Source organism: Natrix helvetica (genome assembly GCF_964273705.1).
Source record: "Natrix helvetica genome assembly, chromosome: Z".
In the NCBI taxonomy this organism is placed as follows: Eukaryota; Metazoa; Chordata; class Lepidosauria; order Squamata; family Natricidae; genus Natrix; species Natrix helvetica.
The window spans coordinates 49431418-49449849 of record NC_138554.1 but is presented as its reverse complement, the minus strand read 5'-3'; the positions used below and the strand labels follow the sequence as shown (position 1 = coordinate 49449849).

The following is an 18432-nucleotide window of genomic DNA, read 5'->3' as shown; positions in this document are numbered from 1 at the left end:
GATCCCTAGTTTTCTGGGCAGCGCTAAAGCAGTGGCTTGCCGCTGCTTTATTCCAGGATTTCTTTTCACTTCCTATGGCTAACCTCTGGGATTCTTCTTCTGAGATTTTTCATTCAAATGTCTATGGAGATTCTCAGTCATCCAGGTCATGGTTGTCCCAAAGGTGCTTTTTTTCAAGAAGCAACTGGACTTTCTGGTTTTTCTTTGAAGACTTTCGCTTCTTATCCAAGAAAGCTTCTGAAGCTGAAGCTTCTTGGATGAGAAGCGAAACGTTTTCAAAGAAAAACCAGAAAGTCTAGTTGCCTCTTGGGAAAAAAAGCATCTTTGGGACTTTCACCCAAATACTAACAAGCCCAGAGCATTGGAAACGGACGAAAAACTTGGTTCAGTTACAAAAGGAGACAAGGCACAATCATACGAAGAACCACAACCAGCGTTCTTCGGGGTGATTCACTGTTTGCTAAACAAAAGTGGAATGCAGAGATCTTAAAACACGGCATATAAGCCAAAAAAGAAAAGAAATTCATGCCTGGCGGCAGCTGTACTACAGACAAATGCTCCCAGAATTCAACCTTTCCGGGAAAAGTTCCAGACTCCGCCTCTTCACAGGAGCAGCCAATGGTCCCTCTTGCGTTTGATTTTCTTTCTTCGGTTAATATTGTTTCTCTCTGAGCAAATAGCAGGCTGTTATTGCCCACCAATCGATCGATGCTCTTGCAGGCGACAAATCTCTTGCACTTATCACCAGTTCCCCACCACCACTTATTTGCACCTTTTTATTTACACTCTTCCACCCTCCCTCCAGCTCCGTTTCTGTAGATCAGAGCGCGCTGTTTCTCTCTCTGAAGTAGCTCATTACTCTTCTGAACCAATCAAATTGATATTCTCTCAGCCAACAGGCGTGGCTTCCTCTTCCCATCGTCTTAGCCAGTAGAAATGTCCTTTTGTCTTCCATGGCCCGCCCCCTCGGCCCATTTTAGAATGTTTGACTCAGTCCCACCGTTTTGTTTCTCTTTCGAGGTAATCGAAACTGGGGGAGGGGGTCTCTTCCGGCTAATGCTTGGTCACATTTAGCCATGTGACCGGAAGTAATGTGCGACTCAAATTGGGGTGACTTCCGCCTTTTTTCACTTGATTCCTCTTGTCGATGAGGAATTGAGACAGCGACTGACCAGGTAAATCCTTATATGGTGGTTGCAGCGGCGAAAAGCGTGCCTTGCAGGCACACTTAAATCATATGGATTAATATTTTAATATTCTTCAGTCATTAATAATAAAAAGCAGTTCTATTATATAGTGTTGCCCGATCGGTTGTTCAGAATAAATAATTCAACATTTATTAATGAAATAAGGTTTAAAACAGTCCTATGAGAAGGTGCTTTTTTTTAAGGGCAACCTGATCTACCAAAATATGGGATGGAGCATACTGTTTCTGCTTAAATATAAATATAAATAAATATAAATTTAACACAGCATTATGAGAAGCATTAAGGTTTTCCTTCAATTCCATATTTGGGGTTTCAATGTTTACGCGGGCGGACAGAATCTGCGGTAATTTTCCGTAGGCTTAGTGAATTACGACAGAATCTTTTTAAGCTTTACAGCATCTGTTGTTATTGCCACGTTAGGAAAGGTGAGAGTTTGAAACAACCGTTTTAAGGGATTGATACATCTAATATGATATAAATCAACAATTCACAATATGTATTGTCTTTTGAACGGCATTAAAAGCTCTGCGGTAAAACATGTAAAGGGTAGTAGATTGGGAAAACTGCCAATCACGTTCTATGGATTTATAATCACTTTGGTTTATAGTCCACCTTTTCCTTTAAGGAAGTGTACATGATTGTTTTTCCTCCCATTTTTTCCACACCAACAATCCTGTGAGGTAGGTTGTGCTGAGAGTGATTAGAATCCACTGCATGATATGCCTGCAGAGTCATCTTCTGTTGGTGAGCAGATGTTCCAATAAAGGAGAATATTTATAGCTCAGGGTTAAAATGAGGAGGGGTCTTGGTTTCCTTGCAGACATTTTATTATCCAAACTAGGTAACATCATCAGTGTTAATAAGGAGTGCAGTTTGCTTGTCAGTTTATATTTTAGTTGTTTGCTCTCTGAGTGTTGGAATATTTGCTCTTTTTGTTTGAGCTTTCAGTTTGTTTGGCAATCCCTTGATTTGGGTATTGTTTACTTCTTGATTGCTGATCTGATGTTAATCTTGATGTTAATCTATGCTCTCTGGGTGCTGATTGCTGGTGGGGAGATGCTTTGGTCTTTTTGTTTTCTTTTTGGCTTGTTGATTGTCTCTTGCACAGTATGTAGATATTTATATCTATGTGTTGATGAGTAATTCGTCAGAGTGCCAGGCTTCCTGGAATTCTCTAGCCTTTTTGGACTTGGCTTGGTCTAGGATATTCACAGTTTTCCAGTTGAAACTATGGCTAAGTATGTTATGTTGTGGAATAAAAGATTTTTCATCATGTTTTTGACTGCTGGTTAGTGTTTATGGATACTTCTACTAGTCTTCTGCCTGATTGTTCTATATGTAGTGGCTGTAGCAGTGTTTACACTCTGTTATAAATGACTCTTTTCTTCTTCTGGGACTATGGGGCCTTTTTGTTTTGGAGGGCTTTAGTTGGTTTCTGTGCTATATTGATTCCATGTGGTTGTAAGAGTCTGTTGGTGGTTTTCCAGATTTTTTATGTTTGGTAGTGTTATCCTTTTTACAGCTTGTATTACATTGGGTTGAGTGGTCAGGGTTAGGGTTGATTTTGTTGGAAGATATTGTATAGATGCCCTATTCCTTTTTCTGCTTTTCAGGGCTGCTAAATTGTTTCAGTACACTTGTGTTTCTAATTTGCCACTGAAATCTCTGCTGGTCAGGCTATCCAGGAAGGGTAGTGAGTTGTTTTGAAACATTGGAATTTTCTTTCATTTATTTTGAGTAACTTTTAGGTAATCAAATACTGCTATCCTTGTTGTGTTAATCTGTCATATGAGGCTGTGCTGTTCTTAGCAAAAGGACTTTATGATAATGTACTAAATAAGTTTAATATTTTTACCCTCCAACTTCTAGTTGGCCTTCATGCCTAAATGGTAGCAAGCTAACATAGCAGTTTGTTCTGCTTCTTTGTTTTCTCATAACTTTATATGAAGCTGGGGAATACCCTTCTGAAATTTGTACTTAAAACACCTTTTGGAAGCAGAAGGGGCCGGCCATTTAGGATTTTTTTGTGATCAGGAAGTGATTTTACTCATACTTGCATTATTCCTCAGTTTTACTTTTATTCCCTTGATTGTTAAGTCATTAAGTGATTTCCTTCATTGCTATCACTGCTTCTGTTCAACCATTTATTACTTCTTCGAACCATCAATCTATACAATATATTGTATAGATCAGCAATGGCGAACCTTTTTTGGCTCGCGTGCCACAATTGGGGGGGAGCGCAGGGGGGTCGTGTGCGGGCATGCCGCACCCATAATGCAACGCGCGACACACACACCCCAGTGCGCATGCACGCACAATGCGTGACCCCCCCCCCATTTTTGCATGCTTTTTTCGCCCTCCCCAGGCTCCAGAGGCTTTATAGGAGCCTGGGGAGGGTAAAAAGAGCCTACGCCACCCCCCCAGAAGCCCTCCGGAGGCTTCAGGGACTTCCGGTTTGCTCGGAGGGTGGTTTTAAGTGCTCCGAAGGTTTCAGGGAAGCCTCCGGACGGTCCCTGAAGCCTCCGGATGGCCTCTGGGGGGGGGGAGGCTCTTTTCACACTCCCCAGGCTTCTATAAAGCCTCTGGAGCCTGGGGAGGGCGAAAAATGGCTTTTAAAAAGGTGAACTCAGCTGGCCAGCGCGCGCATGCGCACTGGCCAGCTGACAGGGCAGCGCCTCGCGTGCCCTGACAAATGGCTCCGCGTGCCACTTGTGGTACGCGTGCCATAGGTTCGCCATCACTGGTATAGATTGAGTACATTTTGCTTTAGATTGTCATATCAGCTTTCCTTCTGATACAGGTAGTCTCAACTTGCAACCATTTATTTAATGACCAAAGTTACAATGGCAGTAAAAAAGAGACTGGTGGCTGGTCCTTGCATTTACAACCATTGTAACATCCCCAGTTCACATGATTAACAACACCTTTCACTTAACAACTGAAGTATTTAGCTAACAACCATGACAACAAGTGTCATAAAATTGATTACAACTCATCTAATAACCATCTGACTTAGCAATGGAAATTATGGTTCCAATTGTGCTGTAAGTTCAGGACTACTTTCATTGTCTTTCTTTAAAGAGTGCTTAAAAGTTCTTAAGTGATAGAAACCATTGAAATCTAGGCAAATGTGGTAGCAAAAACTAAAGGTACACTGTTCTAATTGTTATGTCCTTCAGAAGAAGAGTTGAGAGAAGTTTTGGAAAATCCTGAACCCAAGATCAAAATCTGGTGCAAAGACTGAGGAAAAACAGATTCATTTCAGTCTGGGACCTATTTTTTTTAAGTTCCTACAACTTTGATATCCTTTGCTATCTTGCAAAACTCCAAAGGGAACAGTGCCACTTGAGGCTAATTTCAGAAGACTAAAAGGTGTACCATTACCAGATCAATGCGCATTTTTTGTAGGAATAATGATCGCTTAGACATTGCAATTACTCTTCACTAGTCCTACATCCAACTCTACTTACAAGTCTTAGATGGAGGCTTGACACCTTTGGCATTAAACTTTGCTTTTTAGATTCAGCAAGTCCTGATAACAGGAGTTTTAGAAAGTGTGCACATTTTGAATGACAAATTACAGGGGTTCAAGCGAAAGATACATAGAATATATTTCTTAATGTGACATGTGAATTGAACTATCTTATCAAGCCATTCAGTGTGCTTTCATATGTTGTATGAATACAACCAATGTCTTTGAGCTCTTTGACCTTTTTGAACAGCAAACCTATAAGTTCCTTTGAATTGCCTGCCTGGATTAAAATTTAATTTATTACTTTGACTCTGCTTTTCTTTACATTCATTAGAACTACATTTTGATCACTGCTCAGCATGTTTATATATATGTTTATATGCTGGTTTTGTTGTATTCGGGTATTTTCCCGTGTAGAGATTGAGATTGTCTTGGCAACGTTTCGGCAAGATCTCACTTGTCATCTTCAGGGTTGGGCTTAATTAGAATTTAAGATGGCAAGTGAGATCCTGAAGATGGCAAGTGAGATCTTGCCGAAATGTTGCCAAGACAATCTCAATCCTACACGGGAAAAGACCCGAATACAACAAAACCAGCATACCTACACCCGTGAAAATCTACAAAAACATACATACATACATACATACATACATACATACATACATACATACATATAAAGTTTTTTATTTTTTCATTTTCATAACATTCTTCTGCTCTCCATACACCATATTTATACCTTATCTATCACTTTCTTCTCCTTCTCTCCTCCCTCTCCCTTCCTCCTTTCTTCCCTCTGTCATCGTTCTCTACTTCCCCTTCCTCTCTCCTTCTCCTCTCTTCCCTTTCCACTCCTCCTTTCTCTCCTCCTCTTCCCCCCCCCCCTGCCCTCCTATCCTTCCTTTCTCTCCTCCTCTCTCCTCTACTTCACACTCTTCATCTCACTTACTTGGTGTATTTCAGCTTCTGAACGAGCTCCATTTTATGTTGATGGTATTTATAATTCCTTTTCAGTATACATCTTTAATTTTAACATATATCTTCCTCCTTTTTTGAAAAAAGAGAACAAAAGAATATGCATATATAGTCATTATAGTTTAAAGCGCCCACCCCCGGCCTTAATCTACTATATAGAATAACAAGCGGTACACATCTCACTTTGTTCATCTTAAAAGTTCTATATATGCCCATGTTTCATATATTTTAACCCCTGCTTAATTATCCTTCTATTGTCATATTCAGTGAGAGCTGAGCTGAAGGCTGTAAATCCCAACAAAGCTGCAGGTCCAGACGGGGTTTTGGGGAAAGTGGTAAAAACCTGTGCTGACCAATTAACAGGGGTCCTGACAAGGATTTTTAACCTCTCCCTGCAACAGGCTAGTCCCATCATGCTTGAAAGCAGCCACAATTATCCCAGTTCCGAAGAAAGCAGCCATAAAAAGCTTGAATGACTATAGACCCATTGCACTGACATCGATAATGATGAAGTGCTTTGAGAGACTAGTCCTACAACACCTCAGGTCCTGTCTTCCACCAAATTTTGATCAACACCAGTTTGCTTATAGAAGTAACAGGTCGACAGGGGACACCCTCACCACTGTTCTACATATTGCACTGAGCCACTTTGAGAAATCTCGGAATTATGTCAGAATGACAAATTTGACTGACCTGAATTTCCCTCTCCTCACTTGTGAATTGATCAAAGACTTCCTGACGGATCGTCCACAAACAGTAAGGGTTGGGTCCTTTATATCTTCCACGCTGAAGCTCAGCACAGGCTCCCCTCAGGGCTGTGTGCTCAGCCCATACCTGTACTCGCTGTATACATATGACTGCATATCCTCTGATCCATCCAACATCATAATAAAGTTTGCAGACGACACAACAGTGCTGGGTCTCATAACTGGAGGGGACGAATTAGCATACAGGGAAGAAGTCCAGAAGATATCTGCATAGTGCTCAAGAAACAACTTACATTTAAATACTAGTAAGACAAAGGAGATGGTGCTAGATTTCCGGAAGCACATAGAGGGACCTGCCCCACTGCATATTGAGGGGGGCTGTGTGGAGAGGGTTTTAAATTCTTGAGAGTGCTTATTAGTCATGATCTCACCTGGAAAAACAACACATCTCTGGTGATTGGAAAGGCCCAACAGAGACTTCATTTCCTTAGAGTCCTGCGAAAAAATCAGGTGGATCAACGGCTGATGACCTCTTTCTATTGGCCCACAGTGAGGTTAAAACCAATTTCATTGTATTTAAATACAATGACAATAAAGATTATACTTATACTATACTTATACTTATATTCAATCAATTAGCAACTCAGTTTAATTATCATGTATAAAAGTGAATCACAAACCTCTGCTTTACAATCTCCCCATATCTGTTTCATATTTGTCCATATTCCATATGTTTTAACCTTTATTTAATTATCTTTCCATTATTATATTCAGTCAGTTAGCAACACCATTTTATTGTCATATTTAGGAATAATCCCCTTAGCTTTATATTTTCCCATATAATAATTTCTAGTTGTCTGATTTTTTCCTACTAAGTCTTTTGTCCCACTTCTCTATTCCTGTCTTCTCTGCCACACCCTATTGGAGTTTTTTGTGTGCTTTTTATGTCCCACAATTTCTACCCCTTCATTGTCTCTCCCCCCTACTTCCTTCCCTTCTCCTTTAAATACCTGCTTTTCTGAATTCAGAATTCTATTTAGGCTTGATTTTAATGATTTATGCATATTTTGTATAATTTCATGTTGTTCTTCGAATTCCCACCTTTCCATAATCTCCAGTCCCAAAGTTACAGTTAGTTATACAATTCTTATTTCAGAGTTCTGGTCCACCTTAAATTTATCTACTTCAGCTGCTGTGGGGAAGGGCGATGGGAGCCATCTTAGTCTTTTGTTCTTCCTTAATGTCCAGTTCCAAAATTGCAGTTAGTTATACCAATCTTATTTCAAAATTCTGGTTCACCTTAAATTTAGTTAATTCAACTACTGTGAAATCGGAAGAGAAGCTGGAGCCATCTTGATCTTTTGTAGAGAAAAAAAAAAGACTTTTCCCCAGTTCTTGATTTTGTTGTTATTTTTCCTTGGTTCATTTCACTTCTCGTTGGTTATAATTGCTTAAAATATATTAATTGAAACACACTTGCATACAGCCAAATTCGGGTATGTTTCTCTTCCCTCCTGCTTTTCCAAGTTCTGATTTATGGCAGTTGGTTAATTGAAATTTCCCACATAGGCAAGATTAGGTTATCAGTTGTCAGTAAGTAGATGGTGCTTTTTTCTTGATCTTTCTCTCTTGTTGCATTTCTGTTCTCATTAATTGAAGTTGCTTAAGATATGTTAGTTAAAAGAACTCAGGCGAAGCAAATCTTCATGCTCCTAGACTCTTTTAAAAACACAATCTTTTCAAGTCCAAAACCAAATTTAGACGTTGTGTTTAAGTGGGTTATGTTTAAGTGGGTTTGTCACTTCTTTCTCCTTTCTGTCCAAATTATTTCAAGCAAATGGCTCTCTTTGGGGCTAGTGATTCAACCCTTCATTTTTCCCCTTCTTTCTTTTCGCAAAAATTCCGATCTGTCCATCAATATTATTTATGCTCTCAAGATTCTTTGCCTTTTCCAAATTCTGATTTATAACTGTGGGATAATAGATCTTACTAGGCTTTCATCTCGCCTCTGCACACTCCTGTTCAGCTGCTTTGGCCTCGAGCCAGCTCTTGTGCAGCCATGTTGCCATGCTGCCACCCCGGCTCCTATTCAGAGGGCAAATCTTTGACCTATGAGGGACCTGTTGCACTCCCTCTGGGTCTGATGAGACGCTGCCCCTTCTTCACCCCCCCCCCCCAGGCAGGTTCTGATCCAAAAACGGATGTCGGAGATAGTTTGTCAGACAGGGTTCATGTGAGACTCTTCAGAGCTCACATCCCCCAGGTTTCTCCAGCTGGAGAACTTCAGGTCGACTCACTGCTCAACATGTTGAGCAATAGACCATTTATTGGTTTTTTTCAGCCTGCTCCATGATTTCAGATTACATAATCCTAAATTTGATTGGCTTTAGTTGAACCACCATTACAGAGCAGGACAGTAACAGCGTGAACTTTTTTCATATTGAGGTTATCTTTTTGGAGCTCTTTTACTCAGTGTAAAAAAATTGAAATAACAGAGACAAAAATAATTGTGGATAGTTCTACGTTACTTCTAGACCTGCAATTTCAACTTGCAAATTGTACTGTGGAATGCTGATAGATTTTACATTCATAGTCCAATCTTTCCCATTGAGTTCTCTCTGGGTGTATTTATCTAGAACTCTCTTCATTCCACCTGATATTGCAAAGATAGCAAAGAGTAAAATTAGTTGCAATCCAAGGCATGAAGGAAAATGCTGGTCTGGTCCTTGTTCTTTTGTGAAGTCTGGAGCCCTGGTGAATTTTTTTACCCCTATTTCTTGTTAGTGATATGTTTAAAATTGTTTACTACTACCTTAGTATCAGAATTTATAATAAGTGTTTCAAGTAAAATATTCAAGACATAGATATTTTAAAGAGTCAAAAATAGTTCATTCCAATTTTCAATTCCAATTTTCAGATAGATATCTTACTTAGAGAATAAATCAAGTTTGAAGAGTTGGGTTAAAGATAAATGGATATTTTTTTCTTCCTCTCCCTCACCCCCTTTCTTAGAGGCCTCCCCCAACCATAACATCTGTCTGGATAACTTTGGACCAGTCACTGTCATATAGACCAACCTTCATCATAGGGTTGCTGCTATGAAGAAAACAGAAGACAGGAGCTTTTGTTGACTTGACTTGATCAAAGATAAAAGTAGGACATAAGTCAAATCTTCATTGTCAGATGAAGAAGATGAAAAATAGAATAAAATGGGAAAAAAAGGAATTCCCAACACAGTTATATGCCACCAAATTATTGAGACTCGTGGCAGTTTAGAATAGCAATTAAAAATTAAAAACTCACAATGTTCAGCATTTAGAATGTCTATAGTAAATGTATAGGATGATGCTAAAAATAACTGAAACAACAAATTTATAATTTTTATTTATATATATTTTGTTTGCTGCTTATCTCCCCACAAAGTGAGTAAAAATAAATGAAGTAATAAAACAGTGGCGAAACTCATAACCAGGAAACTACCAACTCTCTGTGGAAAAGGAACTGAAAAACCTAACTGATTTTGTAAGTCAATAGCAACTCTGTGAATTGCATTTAGAAGCATACTGGCCACCAACATAGGCCTGAAGTTCAGGCAAAATGTGCTGTTGATGGGTAGTAAACTCAGGCACCACTATTTCTGAATAGTCTTCAAAGGCAGTCCTATGTATAGAGCAGGGACGTGCGGTCAGGGGAGGCAGGGGAGGCAGAGCCTCACCGCTCTCATCATGACAATAAAACAAAAGGGAAAAGGGAAAAGGCGCTGAGGAGCCTTCTGCACACGTGGTCCGAGAATGTGTGCAGGAGGCTCCTCTAGCCTCAGCCTCCCTCCTGCACATGTGGTCCCATTCCCCACCTTCCTGAGTCAACATGAAGGGGACCGCGGAGCGTGAGCCGTGGTCCCATGGAGCGCGCTCCGTGGTCTCCTTCATGTTGACTCAGGAGTCAGGAAGGAGGGGAATGGGACCACGTGTGCAGGAGGCTGAGGCAGCTTAAGCCTCCTGCACACGTGGTCCCATTCCCTGCCTTCCTGAGTCAACATGAAGGGGACTGCGGCTCGCGCTGATGACGTCACCAGCCTCACCAGCCATAAACCTCACCGCACGTCACTGGTATAGAGTATTGCAGTGATCTATTTTCAAAGTGACAAAGACAATATCCCCATGCAAAAATCTCATATACCGTATTTTTCGCCCTATAAGACGCTCCGGAATATAAGACGCACCAAATTTTAAAGGAGGAAAATCTAGAAAAAAAAGATTCTGAACCAAATACTGTAGTAAAATATTTTATATCAACTGTATAAAGTTAACAGCAGTTTAAGAACAATTTTATGTCCCCCATTTTTAGATGACCCAGGTGGCTACATTCGGCGTATAAGACGCACCCAGATTTTCACCCTCTTTTTTGGAGTAAAAAAGTGCATCTTATAGGGTGAAAAATACGGTAATTCAGATGGAGCTGCCATTGGTCTGCTAGCTAAAGCTGGGCACAGCCTTCCCAGCCATGGCCTCCACCTGCCCAACAGCAGTGACCTTGAATATAGGAGGACTTCCTAACACGCAAATATACGTTTTCTAGGATAATTTTGCAGGATCCAATCTGAGTCAGTCATTGGGACGGACATTTTCTGAGCCAAATAACTTAGATTACTTACTACATGATTAGAGTTAGGTTGTAAGTACATTGTTAAAAAAAAAAAGCGGGGGGGGGGGCTTACAAGCAAGTATTTTTTCCTAATAAGTCAAGGGACTCACTTCTGCCAACTGTGAAGCAAGAACTACTATGATGTGGCACAATAGATTGTGAAATCTGATGAAACAGGCAGCTTTCCTGACTGTATTCAGTAAAATGACAACTCTTATTTTATAATTAAACCAATATTGTATAAACATTTGGGGTTCTGTATATTTTCTATTTATTTACCAGTAGAATAGAAAGGGTTTTTTTAAAAAATTGGTAACATGTTCACTTTCCCCCCAACTTTGGTAACCAAATACATAGTGGTGTTCTCCTCTTCATAAATCCCTAGGCTTTGTTCTAAGAAATCTCTATTTTTGTTCTTTTTAACTAGAAATACACTGAACAGGGATTAGTTATGATCCATGATTATGATTCATGATTTTTTTTTGACATGGATGTTATGAAATAAATGTAAGTTGTCTCAAAGTTATGCAGAGATATCAACAGACGTGCAGGCATATATTGTAAGGGAATTGTAAAATGGCTGAACTTTAAGCCTCTTGTCTCCAATAAGGAATAAAACTGCCAGTTCTTACAGTATTATTTACAGTGACATTCCTCTTTTCCCCACCCCCAAATCCAGTGAAGCTTAGTGATTGAAGGTCATTTTAGCAGGGACTGTTTGAACGTTGCTTTGGAACCAAGTTTGATGCCTACATTCATAGCAACCTTTATGGAAAGGGCGCGCACATGTGTAAACTGTAGCTTTTCCTTGCAAAATGCACAGATGGAAAATCTAATTGCCTCGGTCGTAACTGCCATAAATTTTATGATGAAAGCTGCCACTTGGGGATATGTAACATGTGACTCATAATTTGGACAGTTTACTTTTTTTTTTTTTTTTTTTTTTTTTTTTGCAGATCTGGAACTTTCCCCCCTCCCCAAATTCCACACACTCACCCTGTTCTTGGAGCTTAGCTATGCCAAGGAACAAACTCTTGCTGTTGGATGTTTTGAAATTGCAATTTCGATTTTATAATTTGATCTGGGTGGATTGATTGTTGGGTGGCTGGCTTTCTCCCAAGCAAATGCAAATGGGGTATGGGGAAGATTGAGCTGTTCCCCCACCTCCCATGTAATTTGCTTCTAGAGTCTAGTTACTGTAGAATACTTCTTCCAACCCTGCTGTCTTTGGGTAGAAAGTTGGATTAGATGACCTTTGAATCTTTCCAAATCTGCAGACAACCATCTGATACAACAGTTGTAGATATTAGGGAGGGGGATACAATTTTCTCATCCCCCTCATGGATCAACTGACAGAAGCTGGAATAGGATGGCCCAGCATTTTCATACTTGCTTTCATTCTGCCATTGAACCTACCGAACAATACTTCGTCAGTGAATATCACAAGTTGTTCGTTTTTCCTAAAAGATGACTTGGGTTCAACACCCTTGAGGAGACTTTCTGCATTAGTGTTGCCTAATGTATAAACTTCTAAAACTCTTGTGTCTGTAACTTCAGCTGGATGAAAGGGTACATAATAGGACAACATTTTATCAACAAACCTCAAATGGGCTAAATTACAGAAGCTGTTGTTTCTGAGGAACAAAATTGGGGAAAGTTGTGACTACTTAGGCATGGTCTGGTGGCTGCTGCTGCTGCAGTCACATGATCATCATTTCCCGTGCTCTGTGAGTTTCCTAGCCATTCCTGTAAGCCCTCCCTCCCTTCCACACATAGCAGCAGAGCACAGTGGAAGGAAACCCTGCACACTTTTCCCACTTCACTCTCTCCAGGCCTTCTCCAATCCATGTAATAATAATAATAATTTGAATTTATTAGCCGCTCCCTTTCCAAGTAGGACTCGGGGCGGCGTACAATGGAGCATATAGAACATAAAACATGTATACAAACACATAAACATACATATATACAAAGACACACATGCACGGAGGAGGTAACAAATTACATCATTTAGACAGTTAAAAATCACCATTAAAATACCCCAATTGTAAGAAACCCAATATACAATTAAAATTTAAAATTTAAAAGACAGTTAGGAGGAGTAAGAAAAATTACGATTGAGCCAGGCCTGATAATTGAAAGAGGTGGGTCTTCAGCTGTACACGGAAGGAGCGGAGATCGGAAGTAATCCTGATGTCACGGGGGAGGTCATTCCACAGGGCTGGGCCCATCACAGAGAAGGCTCTGCTCCTGGGTGTCGCCCCCCGACACTGTTTGGCGGACGGCACCCGGAGAAGTCCCTCTCTGTGTGAGCGAATTGGTCGTAGGGATGTGTGGGGCAGGATGCGATCCTGCATGTAACTAGGCACCTCTTGCACATCTCCAAGCACTGACCGTGACTTATTCCATTCTCCCACATGCCCTCTCCAACCCCACCATATTTAGTACCTCTTGCACACTCCTGCAACCCCCATGTATTATCAGTCTGCATCACCTCACATGCACTACCCAACACACATAGATTTATCATCTGCCGCTATGTACCATTTCTGATCCATGCCACCCATTCACATACCCTCCCCAACCACACACAACCTCTCACAGAACCCTTCCCCTCACACCTTCACTGATCCACGTGACACTTGTTGCACCTACTCACACAGGCTTCCTGACCCATCCCCCCACCCCCATGCACCATACCCAACCACCTACCTCCCAGCAGCCACTTTTATGTCTGTTGGCCTTGTTTTTGCAAAGAAAATGGGAAGCTGGTGGGAGTGGTGGAGTAGCGTGGAGTTTTGGATGCTTCCTGGCAGCTTCCCACAAGGAAATTCAATGGGGAAGGAGATAGAAGTCATTCATTCCTACTCCCACAAAATAAGTCCCATCTTGATGGAGACAAAATCAAAACAAATATTAAAAGTGAATTGTTTGTATTTAGATTTGTCTCAGCTCATTCTGTGCAAGAGCTTTCTATTCTCCCTATACCCATCCTATCTGTGTTAGGATACTGAAGTTCTTTGACCATGTATCTTGTGAAGAGGCAGTAGCGATGGGATTCCACTTGCCATGAGCTCATTGTACAACCATTCCTTGGTAGAAATAGTAGGCTTAACGTCTAGAAGGCCTTATCTATGTGTTTTCTCTTTTCCCCTCTCCCCTTTCCCTCAAAACAGATGATCCATTGACAAGATCACGGATGACACATCTGTACATAAATATCAACAACTTCACTGTTCTCTCCGAGGATGAGCAAGTTGTATAACTTCCAGAACGCTGATTTGGAGCAGAGTCTTCCTGCCATTGCTTCCTCATTTTCACACTCACCGGGGTTTTCCCCGCATTACTTTTCTCCCGAGAGAAGAAGGGCCATTTCTGATGTGCGACGAACCTTCTGCCTCTTTGTGACATTTGACCTTCTCTTCATTTCACTCCTCTGGATAATTGAACTGAACGTGAGTTGAAAAGCTGGCTTTCGCAAATAAGATCTTCTCTCCTGACCTAAATTCCCTCCCCCGCTTCCCTATTTTGCTCAAACAATTACGGAAATAAAAGTTTCCCCAGAGACACTTTTCTTCACAGCTATTGCAGTGGATGAAATACAGTGCATCAGTTGGAGATGTCCATCCTGTTTTGGGTAAATAATTGCCCAGGCTAACAATAGTATATTAGGACTAGTTTTCATCTTAGGGGACAAGAGTGGGGGGAATAGGCTATTATTTCATTGGATTTAGGATCTGATTGCCTGGTCTTTTCAGCTTTAAACACAAACCATAAGAGAGGCTGAATTAAATCTGCAAGTTTTTAATTTGTAAACCTGCTTGGGACAAAAACAGGAATGACTAACCTCTTGGAATTGTTCTAATTGTTAGCCATAGAAGGAAGGCCATTTCTTATCTCCACCTATAAACCAACCTACACATATCAATGCTATTGTGTGCTACAAGTTAGTGAGGTAATGACTCAAGGGAATTACTCAGTTTACACATTGTGCTATAAGAATAGAAACCAATTTGATTTTAAGGAAAAACATTCCTTCCTGGTTGCAAACATGTTCAAATTGGTTCCTCAGAGCATTTGGAAACACTGCTCCCTGTAGGAGTAATATTGTACTCTACTCATCTGTAGCAGTTAGTTCTGTACTCTTTCAGCAATTCTTCCAATATGGGAGCTTCTTAATCTATTGGCAAGTGTCCAGAGGAAATGGAGTTGTAGTCCATGTCTAAAACTAATTCTGTCAAAGATATACTAAAGCTTCTGAACAGAAATTTCATTAAGCACAATTTAATTTGCAGAATACATAATAACTATGGAGCATTCCAACAATATTCTTTGTAAACAAAATGTTTCTCAATATAGCATATCAGTAAGAACAGAGTCATTGGAAATAGAAAGAACCATATGATAGAAATGGAATGTTTTGCTCACTTCACTCTACCCTCTCTACATGCAATGTGTCAAGTATATTCCACAGTAGCAACCATTGTGAAAAGGTAGCTCAAGTACAGTAACTTATAGATCTCTTGAATGCCACTCTTTTAGATTTGGAAACCACAACTTCTTTAACCGACAAATGAGCAGAGATTCATCATATGGCCATCCATTCACTCCGCTTCCTTGCTTTCAAAGGATTAGAAAAAAAGGAGGGGTTTTTTTGAAAGCAAGGGAAACAACGAAAAGCCTAAATACCCTACTCACTGGAAATAACACATGATTTTCCTAATAGTATTATAGCCTCAACTGGGCCAATCAGTTTCCCCAGAACAGAATGCACAAGTAAAGGAAATCTTATCCTGCTAGAAGCAAGATTCAGTCTTTCCATTGTATAAAGCAGTTGTTTAACAACTCAGTCATAGAAGCAAATAGAGGGAAGGGAATCTTCACATCCATAATACAAATGGACAGAGAAGAATCTCCATCATATCTGTATCCATAATGGCACTGAGGGATTCAGCAATCTAACCTCTTACTGATGTTCTGGGGTAGAATTTCTATAAACACCTACCAAAATAGCAAATGACTTGCATTCACAGGAATTAACTAAATCAATCTGCAGAGGTCAATATTGTCTAACTCTAGGCTAGGGATTCTTGTAGAGCAGTGTTTGTCAACCTCAGCAACATGTGAATTTCAACTCCTAGAATTCCCTAGCCTGGGGAAAAATACTTGTAAAGGAAAGTATTTAGAGGTGGAATAGTATAGAGTCCAGGGCATGTACTTTTTAGGTATATTTTCCTCTGACACTAATAAAAGTAAGATTGCTATTTGGTGGTGCCTATTAAATGTTTTAATTCATAGCATAATTTGTTAAGAGCTATGCTGCTCTGAATAATTTTACTAACATTGCATTTTATATTCATAATACCGTGTTTCCCTGAAAATACAACCAGTCCTGAAACTTAACGCCTTGCCACATTTTTCGCATGGGCAAAATTATAAGCCCACCCCCAAAAATAAGCCCCCTGGAGCCCTCCCCCAAGCTAGGCAGAGCACCGCTCACCAACCTAGCAGTATCCCGAAAGCGCAAAACCGCAGGAGCCGGGGGGGTAAAGGCGCTCACATTGCTTGGTGCCTTCGGGATATCGCTAGGTTGGGGAGTGGCATTCTGCCTGGCCGGAGGGGGGGAGTTGCCGGGTGGCGGCTCCCTTGCGTACTGGCTCCCGAAGAGCCGGACACAGCTTCAGGGGCGAAACAGCCACGAAGTGACCACGCTCACGAGCAGCCGCCCAGCAACTCCCCGCCCCTGGCCAGGCAGAGCACCATTCACTGACCTAGAGGGTATCCCTAAGGCGCCAAGGCAAGTGGCACTCTGCCCGCTCCCCAGCTCCCGTGGCTTGGCACATTTGGGATACCCTCTAGGTCAGTGCATGGAGTTCTGCCTGGTTGGAGAGAGGGATTGCGCGAGCGCCTGTTCCACCCCTGCCACGCTCCGAGCATAACTTCTCCAGCTTCCAAACTCCAAAACTCGGCTGCCAAGTCTTCCAGCAGCGGCCACTCTAGGAGTGCGCTCTATGGTTGTGGGCTGGCTACTGGAAGACTCTCTGTCCGGAAGACTGTCTGGCAGCCGGCCCACAACCATAGAGCGCACACCTAGAGTGGTCGCTGCTGGAAGACTCGGCAACCGAGTTTTGGAGTTTGGAAGCTGGAGAAGAAGTTATGCTCAGAGCACGGCAGGGATGGAACAGCGCTCGAGCAACCCCTCTCTCCAGCTGGGCAGAGCTCCATGCACTGACCTAGCGGGTATCCCGAATGTGCCAAGCCGCGGGATCTTGGGAGCGGGCAGAGCACCACGTGCTTTGGCATCTTAGGTATACCCTCTAGGTCAGTGAATGGCGCTTTGCCCGGCTGGAGACGGGGTTTGCCGGGTGGCTGCTTGTGAGTGTGGTCACCTGGCTGCTTCGCCCTGAGGCTGTGCCCGCCTCTTCGGGAACCAGTTCGCAAGGGAGCAGCTGCCCGGCAACTCCAAAACAATAAGCCCTCCCCCTATAATAAGCCCAAGGCCATATTTCATGGGGCAAAAGAAAATAAGACCCTGTCTTATTTTCGGGGAAACACGGTACATGTCTGATGCTTGGTTTATCACTCTTAACATTCATGTTGCATGTTTGTTTTTAACTCTTTTGTCATTGCTTGATACTTGTTTGGGAGGTCCAGATCAAACGGGAGGAAGTAAGATGAAAAGAGTCTGCCATTGTTAGGCAGAATTCAGATAAATATATGATGCTAGAGAACTATTCTTCCCCAACCTGAGAAATGCCAAGCCAACTAAGAATAATGACCCCAATAAAGTTTAGAATATTTTAATGATAACTGAGTAGAGAACAAGTAAAATAGTTCTGCTCTGCAAAAACTCTGGAGGTTCTTCTAGTAGTCCATTGAATATCTGTAGTATTGTTGAAAGTAGTCAATGGGACAATCTGACTATCCAGGACCTGCCCCCAGATTAACTACAAATTTTGTGCATGTTGTTGAAAGTGATTTGGGAAGATGTATGGATGTGTCTGTATTGCTTCCAGATGTTTCTCCCTCACAAGTTTCTTTGTATATTATAGTCATGTGGTAGCCAGATAGATTTAATTAAATAAATAAATACAGTAAATAATGAAGCTGGCCTCAGTAACAACGGAAGTTATGACATGAGATTCTGCCCCTCTGCCAGAAGTGCATCTTCTGGTCCCATTATGGATTAGCTGTAGTTAGGCCTTGAATGTAGGATAGCAAGTCTATCAATGTACTGCCCTGTCACCCTACTGCTTAGGGTGGGGGAGGGAACATTGGCACTATGGTCGAAGTCCTGTTATTTATGGCTCAAGATGGAATTATGTCACAAGAATTCACCTTGAACTAGATCTTGTGCAATTTGAATGTGTACTTAATTTGTATTTGGACCAATAAATTAGTCTTCCTTAGCGGGCTAGTTGATTCACAT

General features: G+C 41.3%; 1 protein-coding gene across 2 annotated transcripts in view; it reads left to right on the top strand.

Moving 5' to 3' along the window:
* Positions 1 to 999: 999 nt before the first annotated feature.
* STARD3 (StAR related lipid transfer domain containing 3) overlaps positions 1000 to 18432 on the top strand; it is a 45628-nt gene continuing 28195 nt past the window's right edge. The window contains exons 1-2 of one of the 2 annotated variants that reach the window (XM_081932140.1): positions 1000 to 1175; positions 14180 to 14458. In XM_081932140.1, coding sequence (XP_081788266.1) covers positions 14252 to 14458 — 207 coding nt within the window. In that variant the 5' untranslated portion in view covers positions 1000 to 1175; positions 14180 to 14251. The remainder of the gene's footprint in view (positions 1176 to 14179; positions 14459 to 18432) is intronic. The other variant, XM_081932139.1, reaches the window with a different exon arrangement.